The sequence below is a fragment of the Leopardus geoffroyi genome, chromosome A3, assembly GCF_018350155.1.
Source record: "Leopardus geoffroyi isolate Oge1 chromosome A3, O.geoffroyi_Oge1_pat1.0, whole genome shotgun sequence".
Taxonomy (NCBI): domain Eukaryota; kingdom Metazoa; phylum Chordata; class Mammalia; order Carnivora; family Felidae; genus Leopardus; species Leopardus geoffroyi.
The window spans coordinates 81,004,490-81,020,783 of NC_059336.1; the positions used below are offsets into that span (position 1 = coordinate 81,004,490).

The 16,294-nt window shown below is 37.2% G+C and overlaps 1 protein-coding gene across 3 annotated transcripts in view; it reads right to left on the reverse strand.

Moving 5' to 3' along the window:
• Nucleotides 1-16,294, reverse strand: part of LOC123580849 (WD repeat containing planar cell polarity effector) — a 387,009-nt gene that overhangs the window by 22,057 nt on the left and 348,658 nt on the right. For all 3 annotated transcript variants that reach the window (XM_045446220.1, XM_045446221.1, XM_045446223.1), the window contains one exon: nucleotides 8,721-8,800. In XM_045446220.1, coding sequence (XP_045302176.1) covers nucleotides 8,721-8,800 — 80 coding nt within the window. The remainder of the gene's footprint in view (nucleotides 1-8,720; nucleotides 8,801-16,294) is intronic.

A 16,294-nucleotide genomic window follows, 5' to 3' on the forward strand; every position in this document is an offset into this window, starting at 1 on the left:
AATCCATCTGGTCCTGGACTTTTCTTTGTTGGAAGGTTTTTAATTACTCCTTTACTTTTCTCATTTGCTATTGGTCTGTTCAGGCTTTCTGTTTCTTCTTGATTCAGTCTTGGTAGGTAGTATGTTGGTAGGAATTTTGGTATTTCATGTAGGTTTTTCAAGTTACTGGTGTATAATTTTGATAATAGCCCCTTACGATCCTTTTTATATCTGGGGGATCAGTTGTAATGTCTCCTCTTTTGTTTCTGTTATTACTTGATTCTTCTCTCTTTATTTCTTAGTCTACCTAAAGGTGTGTTGACTTTATATTTTCCCAAAAGAATTCTTAATTTAATTGATTTTTTAAAAATGTATTCCTATTTATTTCAGTTCTAATCTCTATTACTTCTTCCTTCTGCCAACTTCATGATTAGCTTGTTGTTGTCTAGTTCCTTGAGGTATAAAGTTATGTTGTTTATTCTACATTTAAAAAAAAAAGCTTACTGCTATAGCTTGCTTGTTAATACTGTTTTTGCTTCCTCCAATATGTTTGGATATATTGTGTGTCCATTTTTTTTCTTTAGAGATATTTTCTTATTTCCCTTTTGATTTCATATGTGACCCAATAAATGTTTGAGTATGCTTTTAAAGTTTTGAGTATTTGTGATTTTTCTCATTTTCTTTTTATTATTTGTTTCTTTTTATTTTTCTTTTTGATTATTGGATTTTCTTTTTTTTTTAATTTAAATTTTAGTTTGTTAATATATAGTACAATATTGGCTTCAGGAGTAGAATTCAGTGATTCATCACTTACTTAAAACACCCAGTGTTTACCACAACAAGAACTTTCCTTCATATCCATCACCCATCTAGCTCAACCCTCATCCACCTCCCTCCATCACCCTTAGTTTGTTCTATATCATTAAGAGTCTTGTGTGGTTTGCTTCCCTTTCTTCTTCTCTCCCTTCTTATATGTTCATCTGTTTTGTTTCTTCCACATATGAGTGAAATCATATGGTATGTGTCTTTCTCTGATTGACTTATTTCACTTAGCATACTACATTCTAGCTCTGTCCATGTCACTGAAAATGGCAAGATTTTGTTCTTTTTCACGGCTGAGTGATATTCCACTACACATACATATGTATACATATACAAAATTGTATATACATATACAAAAATATTTTCTTTTTCCAATCATCAGTCAGTGGACATTTGGACTCTTTCTATTGTTTGGCTATTGTTGCTAATGCTGTTATAAACACTGGGGTGCATACACCCCTTCAAATCTGTATTTTTGTATCCTTTGGGTAAATACATAATAGTGTCACTACTGGATTGCAGGTTAGTTCTATGTTTAGGTTTTTGAGGAAACTATACTGTTCTCCAGAGTGGCTGCACCAATTTGCCTTTCCACTAGTGGTGCAAGAGGATTCCCCATTCTCCACATCCTTGCTAACACCTGTTGTTTCTTGTGTTGTTAATTTTAGCCATTCTGACAGGTGTGAGGTGATACCTCATTGTGTTTTTGATTTGGATTTCCCTAATGATGAGATGTTAAGCATCTTTTCATATGTCTGTTAGCCATCTGGATGCCTTCTTTGGAAGAGCGTCTGTTCATGTCTTTTGCCCATTTCTTCACTGGATTATTTGGTTTTGGGGTATTGAGTTTGATAAAGTCTTTATAGATTTTTAGATATGAACCCTTTATATGATGTGTCATTTGCAAATATCTTCCCCCAATCTCACTGGTTGCCTTTAAGTTTTGTTGATTGTTTCCTTCACTATCCAGAAGCTTTTTATCTTGGTGAGGTCCCAGTAGTTCATGTTTGCTTTTGTTTCCCTTGCCTCTGGAGATATGTCTAGTAAGAAGTTGCTATGGCTGAGGTGAAAGAGGTTGCTGCTGCTTTTCTCCTCTAGCATTTTGGTATTTTCCTGTCTCACATTTAGGTCTTTCATCTATTTTGAATTTATTTTTTTGTATGGTGTAAGAATCAGTAATCAAAAATCTTCCAACAAACAAGAGTCCTGGGCCAGATAGCTTACCAGGGGGAATTCTACCATATGTTTATTTATTTATTTTTATTTTTATTTTTTTTAACGTTTATTTATTTTTGAGACAGAGAGAGAGCATGAACGGGGGAGGGTCAGAGAGAGAGGGAGACACAGAATCTGAAACAGACTGCAGGCTCTGAGCTGTCAGCACAGAGCCCGACGCGGGGCGCGAACTCACTGACCGCGAGATCATGACCTGAGCTGAAGTCGGCCGCTTAACCGACTGAGCCACCCAGGCGCCCCTCTACCATATATTTAAAGAAGAGTTAATACCTATTCTTCTCAAACTTTACCAAAAAACAGAAATAGAAATCTTCCAAACTCATTCTATGAAGCCAGCATTACCTTTTTTCCAAAACCAGACTAAGACTCCACTAAAAATGAGAATTATTGGCCAATATAATATCCCTGATGAACCTGGATGGCAAAAATTCTCAACAAGATACTAGCAAATCAAATTCAAGAGTACGTTAAAAGAATTACCATGATCAAATGGGATTTATTTCTGGGCTGCAGGGCTGGTTTGGTATTCACAAATCAATTAATGTGATACACCACATTAATAAAAGAAAGGATAAGAACCATATCCTGTCAATAGATGCAGAAAAAGCATTTGACAAAAATACAGCATCTATTCTTTTTTTAAAAAGTTTTTTAAATGTTTATTTTTGAGAGAGAGAGAGAGAGAGAGAGAGAGAGAGAGACAGAGCATGAGTGGGGGATGGGCAGAGGGAGAAGGAGACACAGAGTCTGAAGCAGGCTCCAGGCTCTGAGCTCTCAGCATAGAGCTCGATATGGGGCTTGAACCCACGAATGGTGAGATCATGACCTTAGCTGAAGTCAGATGCTTAACTGAGTGAGCCACCCAGGTGTCCCCAGCATCCATTCTTAATAAAAACTGTCAACAAAGTGGGGATCACCAGAACACACCTCAACATCATAAAGGCCATATATGAAAGACCCACAACTCATATCATCCTCAATGGGGAAAACCTGAAGAATGGACCTAGAATGTATTATGCTAAGCTCAAGCCTTTCCCCTATAGTCAGGAACAAGACAAGGATGTCCACCCTCACCATTACTATTTAACATAGTACTGGAAGTCTTAGCCTCAGCAATCAGGCAACAAAAAGAAATAAAGGGCATACAAATTGGCAAAAAAGAAGTCATGCTTCCACTATTTGCAGGTGACATGATACTCTATGTAGAAAACCAAAGCCTCCACCAAAAAATTGCTAATACATAAATTCAGCAAAGTCACAGAATACAAAGTCAACTTGCAGAAATCTGTTGCATTTCTATCACCAATAATGAAGCAGCGGAAAGAGAAATCAAGGAATCAATCCCATTAACAATGCACCAAAAACAGTAAGATACCTTGGAATAAACCTTACTAAAGAGATAAAAGGTCTGTACTCTGAAAATATAGATTTATGAAAGAAATTAAAGAGGACAAAAGAAATGGAAAAGCAATCCATGATCATGGATTGGAAGAACAAACTTTGTTAAAATGTCTACACTACTCAGTGCAATTTACACATTAAATGCAATCCCTATCAAAATACCACCAACATTCTTCACAGAGTTAGAAAAAACAATCCTGAAATTTGTATGGAACCACAAAGACCCAAAATAGCCAAAGCAGTCTTGAAAAAGAAAAAACCGGAGGCATTGTGATTCTGGATTTCAAGCTATATTACAAAGCAGTAGTGATTAAGACAGTATGGTACTGGCACAAAAACAGATGGAAACAAGAGAACAGAATAGAACAGATGGAAACAATGGAACAAAATAGAAAACCCAGAAATGGACCCACAGCTATACAGTCAACTCATCTTCGACAAAGCAGGAAAGAGTATCCAATGGAAAAAAAGACTGTCTCTTCAAATGGTGTTGGGAAAACTGGATGGTGACATGGAGAAGAATGAAACTGGACCACTTTCTTATACCATACACAAAAATATTATTACTTTCTAATTTCATTCCATTGTGATCAGAAAAGATATTTAAAATGATTCCGGTCTTTTTAAGTTTAAGACCTGTTTTGTGAACTAGTATGTGATCTATCATGGAGAATGTTTCATGTGCACTTGAGAAGAATGAGTATTTTGTTTTGGGGTGGAATGTTCTATATGTGTTCAGTTTCCATTTTGTCTATAGTGTCATTCAGTTCTGCTGTGTTACTGAATTTTTGGGTGTGTAGATGATCTATCCATTATAAAGAGGTGGGTATTGAACTATACTATTTTATTACTGTCTACCTCTCTTTTCATATCTGTAAATGTTTGCTTTATATGTTAATATGTATTGACAGGTATGTAGTTGATGTTGCACGCATGTTTATTTATAATTGTTAAATCTTCCTGGTAAATTGACCTTTTTATTGTTATGTAATGTCCTTTGTCTCATGACAGTTTATCAGTTAAAGTCTCTTTTGTCTACTGTAATGACTCCTCTCTTTTGGTTACCTTTAGCCACCCTTGTACTTTCAGGCTATGTGTATTTTTAAATCTAAAGTGAGTCTCTTGTAGACAGCATATAGTTGAGTCTTTTTAAATTTTTTAATCCATTCAGCCATACTATCTTTTGATTGAGGAATTTAATCCATTTACATTTAAAGTAATTACTGTGATAGGAAAAGACTTAATATAACTATTTCATTAACTGTTTTCTGTTTTGTAGTGATTTTGTTTCTTCTTCAACTTGTCTTTCTTTATTTGATGATTGCAGCAGCAGCAGCAGTATGCTTTGATTCTTTTCTCTTTATCTTTGGTGTATCTATTGTGCCTTTTGTTTTTGTAGTTACCACTGGGCTCACATCAAACATTTTCTAGTTAAGGCAGTCTGTTTTAAGCTAATAACAACTTAATTTTACTTATGTGCAGAATGTGTACACTTCTCTCACATAAACTTTGAGTTGATTCTAGATTTTACTTCTTTCTATGTTGTGTTCCATTTTAGTGGTGATAGTTATTCTTAGTACGTTGGTCTTAATTTTTGTATACTAGTGTTAAAAGTGATTTACATGCCACTATTAAAGTATATCCTTTAACAGTGACAGTTCATATGCTTTTATGTTATTGTTTACTTTTTTTTGTTTGTTTCAAACTGAACTCCCTTTAGTTTTTATTGTAAGGCACATCTAGCATAATATACTCCCTCAGGTTTTGTTTGTATGGATGACTCTCTCCTTTATTCTTAAAATACAGTTTTGTCAGGTAAAGTATTCTTGGTTTGTACTTTTTTTTGTTTCAGTGCTTTGAATATATCATCCCGCCCCCCCCCCTTTTTTAGAAAAAGTTTTAATGTATATTTATTTTTGAGAGAGAGAGAGAAAGAGTGTGAATAAGAGAGGGGCAGAGAGAGAGGGAAACACAGAATCTGAAGCAGGATCCAGGCTCCAAGCTGTCAGCACAGAGCCTGACATGGCTGAACTCACAGTGAGATCATCACCTGACCTGAAGTTGTACACTTAACCGACTGAGCCACCCAGGCACCCTTCATCCCTCTCTCTTTTGACTTACACAGTTTCTGTGGAGAAATCCACTGATAGTCTTAGGTGCTATTCCTTGTTATAGTCCCTTGGTGTGACAAGTCATTTTCTTTTGCTGCTGTGAAAATGTTTTCTTTTTACTTTAGACAATTTAGTTGAACCTCTTTGGGAACTTTTGGGCTTCACAAATTTGGATGTTCATTTTCCTGCTTATATTTGAGATGTTTCAACCACTGTTTCTTTAACTTTTTGGTCTCTCTCTCTCTCTCTCTCCTTCTGGGACACCTATAGTGTGAGTATTCGTTCTTTTGGGGTATCATATTAAGTCCCATAGGGTTTCTTCACTTTTTCACTTGTTTTTTTATGTTTATTTTTGAGAGAGAGTGGGAGTGGGAGAGGGGTGGGGGGGGGCACAGAGGTTCTGAAGTGGGCTGCATACCAACAACAGAGAGCCTGATGTGGGGATCGAACTCATGAACCATGAGATCATGACCTGGGCTGAAGTTAGACACTTAACTGAATGAGCCACCCAGGCACCCCTCATTCTTTTCTTTTTTGTTCTTTTAAATTTGGAATTTCAAATGACTTGTCTTTGAGTTTGTTGGGGTTTTTTCTGCTTAATTGATTCTGCTGTTGAAGTTAATGGAATTTTTAGTTTTATCATTCTTCAGTTCCAGATTTCTGTTTTTGTTTTTTTTTTTTAATAGGTTGGTTTTTGTTTGTTTTTGAGCTTCATCATTTTGTTCATGTATTGTTTTCCTAATTTTCTTTAGTTATCTGTGTTCTCTTTTAGCTCATTGAACTTTTTTCCTTTTAAATTTTTATTTATTTTGAGAGAGCAAGCGAGTGGGGTTGGGGCAGAGAGAGAGGGAGAGAGCGAATCCAAGCAGGCTCCACACTGTCAGTGCAGAGCCCGATGCAGGCCTCAATCTCATGAACTGTGAGATCATGACCTGAGCTGAAATCAAGAGTCAGAGGCTTAACTGAAAGAGCCGCCCAGGTGCCCCTCACTGGGCCCCCTATCTATCTATCTATCTATCTATCTATCTATCTATCTATCTATCTACCTACCTATCTATCTATCTATCTATCTATCTACATTGAGCTTTGTAAAGATGATTTTATTTGGAATTCTTTGTCAAGCAGTTTGTGGATTTCCATTTCTTTGGCACTGGTTAGTAGAACTTTTTGTTTCCTTTGGTGGTACTGTGCCCACTTCTTTGTGACTTTATAGCCTTGCACTGGTGTCTGTGCAACTAAAGGAGCAGGGACCTCTTCCATTCTTTACAGAGTGTTTTTGGCAGGTAAAGACCTACTTCTGCAGGTCCCCAGATAGACAAGCCTACCTCCAGGACTGCAGTGGAGCAGAACCAGGGCCAGGTCATGGGGCTACTTCCTGGTCTACAGTTAGGTTACTGGTTGGCTGATTTATCATTGGGGGCATCATCAGGCATAGCTTGTGCTGCTTGCCCAGGTGGAAAGGCTACTTCTGAGTCCACAGTTAGCCCTCCTATTACGTGGGGCATAGATTGGCATGTCTCTTCCCAGGTCCCTAGGTGGACCAGACTGGCTGTGGGATCACAGTTGAGCAGTTGGAACTGAATATGGGGTTGCTTCTAGGTTTGCAGTTGGGTTTGTAGTCAGTGGGCCTATTAGTGGGGTTACAGGCGCATGACATTCCTGCCAGGCCCACTAGTGTAGATCCATGTATATGGGGTGATAGAGCTGCTCCTAGGTCTGTGGTCAGGTCCTGGGGCAGGGGTATGCTTTCTCAAAGAGTCCTCTGTCTTGGGCTCCATTGTGCTCTTGCAACTTTCTTCCTGGATTTTGAAGCCCCCACAATGATACTTATGTTTGTGGATAGTTGCCAAATTGGTGTTTATGGGGAGAGGGGAATGAGGGCTGGAGACCTATTCTGCCATCTTGATAGTAACCATCAACTAGCTGCTGGCCTTGTTGAATACTATAAACTCCACATTTTTCTTCAAATTCAAAAGAAACAAAATTGGAAAATGCCATTTCTTTCCTACATAGAATCATGTATCTTTAAACTACTAATGCCAAAAACATAGCTCTAAATTGTTTATTCAACTGTTCATCCTTCATGAGAACCATTCCATTGAAATTTTTATTTTATAGATGAGGACAACAAAAGAATTGAAGTAATAGTATTTTGGGTTGGGGTTGGGACCATACATAGGCCTTGTGGCATATCCTTGGTAGACCTCAGTTTATAAAACAACAGCAGTAAAGTAAGTGCTATATGCCTGGCACTATACGATACTTCTTAAAAGTTCTTTTTCCTTCCTGTCCACTTGCCTCAGAAGTTGCTCTGATGCACTTCTTTCTCTGGGCTATGTAGGAAAAAAAAAAAAACCCAAAAACGTCATAAAAAGTCTCTTAACTCCACATGCCTCTCTTGTCCTTCTCCATATCCTTTTTTTGTTCCAACTTCGGCATTTCAAAGTTTCAAAGACTTTAGTTAAGCAGAAATGACCCATTTTCAGGGAGAAAGGTAAGAAAATAAATAGGCCAAACTAAGATTCATCTTTAGGGGATAGTGAAAAGGGAACATAGTGTGAACATTCAAATATTAACTACTTTTGTCTCTTCACACACAGTCAACTATGTGTTATTTGTACTTTCTTTTTCTATAAATGCTCACACAGTTTCTTCTACATGTTGAAATTCTTTGAAGGCCATCTTCTCAGCTGAATATCTTGGCTAGAAGTGATTGCTCTATTACCTCCTCATGCTTATTTGGGGTAGCACTTGTAGTCTAACTTACTGTGTACATTTCTTTCTTACTAAATTAGGTAAGAATGAAGCCATTTTTCTCAGTGACCTTCAGAACCTGTCTTATCAAATTGTAACCTCTAAGCCAGAAGTATACACATCACTGGAAGCTTGTTGGAAGGTCAGAATCATGGGCTCTACTCAAGACCTATTCAGTGAGAATCAACATTTTAAGAAGATCCCCAAATTTATTTGTATAATCATTATAATTAAGCCTTTGTTAAAATAAGCTGACTTAGTATTTTACACTATATTTACCAAGAACTGTCTTATAACACACAAACTAGAAATGCTCAGGGATTTCTTAGTTTTATTCATTTACTGGAAGCTCTTGCCAGCCATAATATTGTTATTCTGTTATGCTTTAAATACTTTGAGTAACTTGGATACCATTACCTTCTTCATTACAGGTCTTAGTCATCAAAGATTCAGCACAGGTGTCTTTTTCAAGTTCATTTCTTCTGTCAAGTACTTGTCTGTTGTTTTTTTTTTATTGGAAAAAGGATTAAAAAGAAAATTATAGGGTTAATATGTCATAGAATTTTTTCAATTTTCCCATCATTAAATAATTTACAGGACATTTTTGAAGAGCAATTAAATTCAAGTTTAAGATACAAATAAAATATTTTACATACACAATTTTCAAAAGAAATAGTGGAAACAAAATGTGACGTTCTACTGGGGTATTACAGGATTAGAATGGATGGTAAAAATTTCCTATTAAATACATTTTATTTTCCTGATTTTAAAAGTAATTTATTACTATAGAAAAATTAAAAAAAAAACACACAAAGGAAAAAAACAATAACATAATTCAGATTTCCAGAGTTCTCATCTGGATAATTAGCTTCTATATGTAAGCATCTTAAAAAAATTTTTTAAAAATGTTTATTCATTTTTGAGAGAGAAAGAGCGTGCGAGCTGGGGAAGAGGCAGAGAGAGGGAGACACAGAGTCCAAAACAGGCTCCAGGCTCTGAGCTGCCGGCACAGAGCCCGACGCAGGGCTCAGACTCACAAGCCATGAGATCATGACCTGAGTCAAAGTCGGACGCCCAACCAACTGAGCCACCCAGGTGCCCCAAGCATCTTTTTAAACAAAGCTGAGATAATACTATCTTATAAAATTTTATATAGCTCTCATACAGTTTTTGTTACATTTTGTATGTAAATTATTACACATTAAAATGGACTATTTTTTTAAAAATGGACTTTTAAAGATGTAGATTTTAGGGGTGGTGGGTGGCTCAGTCGGTTGAGCATCTGACTTTAGCTCAGGTCATAATCTCATGGTTTGTGAGTTCAAGCCCCGCCTGGGGCTCTGTGCTGACAGCTCAGAGCCTGGAGCCTGCTTCAGATTCTGTGTCTCCCTCTCTCCCTGCTCCTACCCTGCTTGAGCTCTGTCTCTCTCTCTCAAAAAAATAAAATAAACATTAAAAAAAAAAAAGATGTAGATTTTAGGGGCACCTGGCTGGCTCAGTCAGAAGAGCATGTGACTCTTTTTGTTTTTTCTTTTTAAAGTTTATTTATTTGAAAGGGAGAGTGGCAGACAGAGGGAGAGAAGAATCCCAATCAGGCTCTGCACAGTCAGCACAGAGCCCAGTGTAGGGCCGGAACTCACAGACCATGAGATCATGACCTGAACGAAGATCAAGAGTCAGAGCTTAACTGATTTAGCCACCCAGGCACCCCAGAGCATGGGACTCTTGGTCTTAGGGTCATGAGTTTGAGCCCCACATTGGATGTAGAGATGACTTAAAAATCTTTAAAAGAAAGATGTAGATTCTATGAATTTAACAGATGTATAGATTTGTGTTACTGCTATCACAATCAGAATAAAAATAGTTTCAGCATGTGAAAAAAAACGTCCCTCATACCTAACGGTCACACTTTCACCTCTATTAGTAAGCCTAGGAACCACTAATTTTGCTAGCTTGTCATTTCATGTTCTTAACAGTATCCTTTGAAGAGCAGAAGTTGATGAAGTCTAGCTTGTCAAATTTGTTTTTTTATGGATTGTACTTTTAGTGTCAGTTCTGAGAATTCTTAGACTAATACCAGATCATGAAGATTTACTTAAATGTTTTCTTTTAAAAGTTTTATAGTTTTACATTTTATATTTCGATGTATGATACATTTAGGGTTAATTTTTTAATAAGGTGTGAGGTTTACTTTGGGGCTCATTGCTTTTATACATAAGATGTCCAGTTGTTCTAATACCATTTATTGAAGAGTATTCTTACTCCACTGAATTGCATTTGTACTTCTGTCAGAAATCAGTGGGGCATATTGCATAGGTTTATTTCTGGATTCTCTGTTCAGTTTTATTCTGTCAATCTGTCCTTTTGCTAATACCACGATTTTTTGATTAGTATAGATTTAGAGAAGGGCATGGCAAACCATAGTCCATGGGAAATTAAAGTGATGCCCATTTTTGTAGATAAAGTTTTATTGGAACACACCCACACCCATTTATTTCCATAATACCAATGGCTGCTGTTTTATTTTAACAGAAGACTTAAGTAGCTGTGACAGGGATTGTATGATTTGCAAAACCTAAAACATTTACTAAATGACCCTTTATAGAAAGTGTTTGCTAGTTCTTGCTTTAGAAAAAGTCTTAAGATCATGCATGATTTTTCCAACATTATTTCTCTTCTTCAAAATTGTTTTCGGTATTCTAATTTCTTTGTCCTTTTATATAAGTTTTAGAATCAGCTTGTCCATATCTACACAGAATCTTTCTGGGATTTTGATTAGAATTGTTTTAAAACTTTAGATCAATCAGGGGCGCCTGGGTGGCGCAGTCGGTTAAGCGTCCTACTTCAGCCAGGTCACGATCTCGCGGTCCGTGAATTCGAGCCCCGCGTCAGGCTCTGGGCTGATGGCTCAGAGCCTGGAGCCTGTTTCCGATTCTGTGTCTCCCTCTCTTTCTGCCCCTCCCCCGTTCATGCTCTGTCTCTCTCTGTCCCAAAAATAAATAAAAACGTTGAGAAAAAAAAAATTAAAACTTTAGATCAATCAGAAGACAACCATATTGAGTTTTTCAGTCCATAAACATGGTATGTGTCTCCATTTATTGTGGTCTTCTTTGATTAGTGTAAGCAGTATTTGAACCATACTTTAAAACTCTTTCAAAACAAAGTCCAGGAACAGATGGCTTCACATTTGAATTCTACAAAACCTTTACTTTTTTCCCCAAGTTTTATTTAAATTCCAGCTAGTAAAAATATAGTGCAATATTTGTTTCGGGTACAGAATTTAGTGATTCATCACTTATATACGACACCCATGCTCATCACAAGTGCCCTCCTTAATACACATCACCTCTTTAATCCATCCCTTTGTCCACCTAGTAACCATCAGTTTGTTCTCTCTAGTTAAGAGTCTGTTTATTGGTTTGCCTCTCGTTTTTTCCCTGTGTTCATTTGTTTTGTTGCTTAAATCCACATGAGTAAAATCATATGGTATTTGTCTTTCTCTGATTTGTTTTGCTTAGCATAGTACTCTCTAGCTTTATTCACATGGTTGCAAATGGCCAGATTTCATTCTCATTTATAGCTGAGTAATATTCTATTGTATATATATGCCACTACTTCTTCATCAGGTGAAGGACATTTGGGCTCTTTCCATAATTTGGTTATTGTTGATAATGCTGCCAGAAACATCGGGGTCTATGTATCCCTTTGAATTAGTATGTTTTTATCCTTTGGGTAAATACCTAATATTACAATTGCTGGATCATATGGCAGTTCTATTTTTAACTTTCTGAGGAACCTCCATACTGTTTTCCAGAGTGGATGTACCAGTTTGCATTCCCAACAGTGCGGAAGGTTCCCCTTCTCCACATCCCCACCAGCATCTGTTGTTTGATGAGTTGTTCATTTTAGCCATTCGGACAGGTGTGAGGTATGTGTGGTTTTGATTTGTATTTCTCTGATGATGAGTGATGTTAAGTACCTTTTCGTGTGTCAGCCATCTGTATATCCTCTTTGGAAACATGCCTGTTCATGTCTTCTGCCCATTTCTTAAACTGGATTGTTCTTTGGGCGTTGAATTTTGTAAGTTCTTTATAAATGTTGGATATTAACTTTTTATCAAGTATGTCATTTACAAATACCTTTTCCCATTCCATAGGTTGCCTTTTAGTTTTGTTGATTGTTTCCTTTGCTGTGCATAACATTTTATTTTCATGAAGTCCCAGTAGTTTATTTTTGCTTTTTTTCCTTGCCTCAGAAGACCTATCTAGTAGGAAGTTGCTATGGCCAGTGTCAAGAGGTTATTGGCTGTGTTCTTCTGTAGGATTTTAATGGTTAACTGTCTGACATTTAGGTTTCTCATCCATTTTGAATTTATTTTTCTGTATGGTGTAAGAAAGCAGTCCAGTTTCATTTTCCTGGATGTTCTTGTCCAGTTTTCCCTAAACCATTTGTTGAAGAGACTCTCTTTTTTCCATTGGATATTCTTTCCTCCTTTGTTGAAGATTAATTGACCTTGACCATATAGTGGTGAGTTCATTTCTGGGGTGTCTATTCTGTCCTGTTTTGTGCCAGTCTGTTTTTGTTGCCAGTACCATACCACACTGTCTTGATCACTACAGCTTTGTAATATAACGTGAAATCTGAAATTTTTGATGCCTCCATCTTGGCTTTTCTTTTTCAAGAGTGCTTTGCTATTTGGGTTCTTTTGTGGTGCCATATAAATTTTAGGATTGTTTGTTCTAGTTCTGTGAAAAATGCTGTTGGTATTGTGACAGGGATGGCATTAAAACTGTAGATTGCTTTGGGTAATAGAGACATTTTAACAATATTTGTTCTTCCAATTCATGAGTGTGGAATGTTTTCCCATTTCTATGTCATCCTCAGTTTCTTTCATTAGTGTTTTACAGTTTTCAGAGTCCAGATCTTTTACCTCTTTGGTTAGGTTTATTCCTAGGTATCTTGTAGGTTTTGGTACAAGTGTAAGTGGGATTGGTTCCTTGTTTTCTCTTTCTGCTGCTTCATTATAGTATCTAGAAATGCAACAGATTTCTGTACATTGATTCTGTGTCCTGTGACTTTACAGAATTCATGTACCACTTATAGCAATTTTTTTGGCCGAGTCTCTTGGGTTTACCATATACAGTATCATGTCATCTGCAGACAGTTAAAGTTTGACTTCTTCCTTTCTAATTTGGATGCCTTTTATTTATTTTGTTGTCTGATTGCTGAGGCTAGGACTTCCAGTACTATGTTAAAAAGTAACAGTGAGAATAGACATCCTTGCCTTGTTCCTGACTGTGTAAGGGAAAAGCTCTCATTTTTTCCCCATTGAGGATGATATTAGCTGTGAGTTTTTCATATATGGCCTTTATGATGTTGAGGTAGTTCCCTCTACCCTGCTGAGGTTTTTTGTTTATTGTTTTTGTTTTTTTCTTATCATGTATAGATGTTGTACTTTGTCAAATGCCTTTTCTGCATCTGTTGAAAGGACTGTATGATTCTTATCCTTTCTTTTACTAATGTGGTGTAGTGAACTACACTTGTAGCCCCGGAATAAATCCCACTTGATTATGGTGAATGATTTTTTTAATGTACTGTTTTCATTTGATTCTAGTATTTTATTGAGAATTTCTGCATCCATGTTCATCAGGGATATTGGCCTGTATTCTTTTTTAGTGAAGTCTTGTCTGGTTTTGGTATCAGGGTAATGCTGGCATCATAGAATGAATTTTCAAGTTTTTCTTCTATTTGTATTTTTTGGAATAGTTTGAGAAGAATAGGAATTAACCTCCTCATTATTTTTTTAATAGGAAATTTATTGTCAAATTGGTTTCCATACAACACCCAGTGCTCATCCCAAAAGGTGCCCTCCTCAGTGCCCATCACCCACTTTCCCCTCCCTCCCATTCCCCATCAACCCTCAGTTTATTCTCAGTTTTTAAGAGTTGCTTATGGTTTGGCGCCCTCCCTCTCTAACTTTTTTCTTTCCCTTCCCCTCCCCCATGGTCTTAAGTTTCTCAGGATCCATATAAGAGTGAGAACATATGGTATCTGTCTTTCTCTGTATGACTTATTTCACTTAGCATAACGCTCTCCAGTTCCATCCACATTGCTACAAAAGCATGTTTCATTCTTTCTCATTGCCAAGTAGTATTCCATTGTATATATAAACCACAATTTCTTTATCCATTCATCAGGTGATGGACATTGAGGCTCTTTCCATAATTTGGCTATTGTTGAAAGTGCTGCTATAAACATTGGGGTGCAAGTGCCCCTATGCATCAGCACTCCTGTATCCTTTGGGTAAATTCCTAGCAGTGCTATTGCTGAGTCATAGGGTAGATCTATTTTTAATTTTTTGAGGAACCTCCACACTGTTTTCCAGAGCGGCTGCACCAATTTGCATTCCCACCAACAGTGCAAGAGGGTTCCCTTTTCTCCACATCCTCTTTAAATGTCTGGTGGAATTTACTTGTGAAGCCATCTGGCCTTGGCCTTTTGTTTATTGGGAGATTTTTGATTACTGATTTAATTTCTTTGCTGGTTATGGGTCTGTTCAGGTTTTCTGTTTTTTTACCTGTTTTGGTTTTGGTAGTTTGTTTATTTTTTTTTTAGAGTACATAATTTATTTATTTAAATTCAAGTTAACATACACTGTAGTATTGGTTTCAGGAGTAAAACCCAGTGATACATCACTTATATATAACACCCAGTGCTCATCTCAAAAAGTGTGCTCCTTAATGCCCATCACCTATTTATTGATTGATTGATTGACTGATTGATTGAAACTTTGGAAGATTTCTTTTTTTTCTCTCTTTAAAAAAGTTTTTAAAAATGTTTTATTCTTGAGAGAGAGGGAGAGTGCACAAGTGGGGAAGGGGCAGAGCGAGAGAGGGACACAGAATCTGAAGGAGGCTCCAGGCTCTGAGCTGTCAGCACAGAGCCTGATGGGGGGCTCGAACTCACAAGCCATGAGATCATGACCTGAGCTGAAGTCGGACGCCCAACTGACTGAGCCACCGAGGCACCCCTCTTTCTTTTTTAAGTTTATTTATTTTGAGAGAAACAGAGACAACACAAGTTGGGGAGGGGCAGAGAGAGAGAGAGAGAATCCCAAGCAAGCTCTGTGCTGCCAGCACAAGAGCCCAATGTGGGGATTGCACTCACAAAACCATGAGATCATGACCTGAGCTGAAACCAAGAGTTGGACATTTAGCCATCTGAGCTACCCAGACACCCCTACCTATCACTTATTTAGCCCATCCTGCCAATCATATGTTTTGTTTCTTAAATTCCATAATGAGTGAAATCATATATTTATCTTTCTCTGACTGACTTCACTTAGCATAATACAGTCTAGTGCCATTACGTTGTTGCAAATGGCAAGATATCATTCTTTTTTTTTGTTTTGTTTTGTTTTGTTTTTTAATATATGAAATTTATTGCCAAATTGGTTTCCCTACAACACCCAGTGCTCATCCCCAAAGGTGCCCTCCTCAATACCCATCACCCACCCTCCCCTCCCTCCCACCCCCCATCAACCCTCAGTTTGTTCTCAGTTTTTAAGAGTCTCTTATGCTTTGGCTCTCTCCCACTCTATCCTCTTTTTTTTTTTTTTTCCTTCCCCTCCCCCATGGGTTTCTGTTAAGTTTCTCAGGATCCACATAAGTGTGAAACCATATGGTATCTGTCTTTCTCTGCATGGCTTATTTCACTTAGCATCACACTCTCCAGTTCCATCCACGTTGCTACAAAAGGCCATATTTCATTTTTTCTCATTGCCATGTAGTATTCCATTGTGTATATAAACCACAATTTCTTTATCCATTCATCAGTTGATGGACATTTAGGCTCTTTCCATAATTTGGCTATTGTTGAGAGTGCTGCTATAAACATTGGGGTACAAGTGCCCCTATGCATCAGTACTCCTGTATCCCTTGGATAAATTCCTAGCAGTGCTATTGCTGGGTCATAGGGTAGGTCTATTTTTA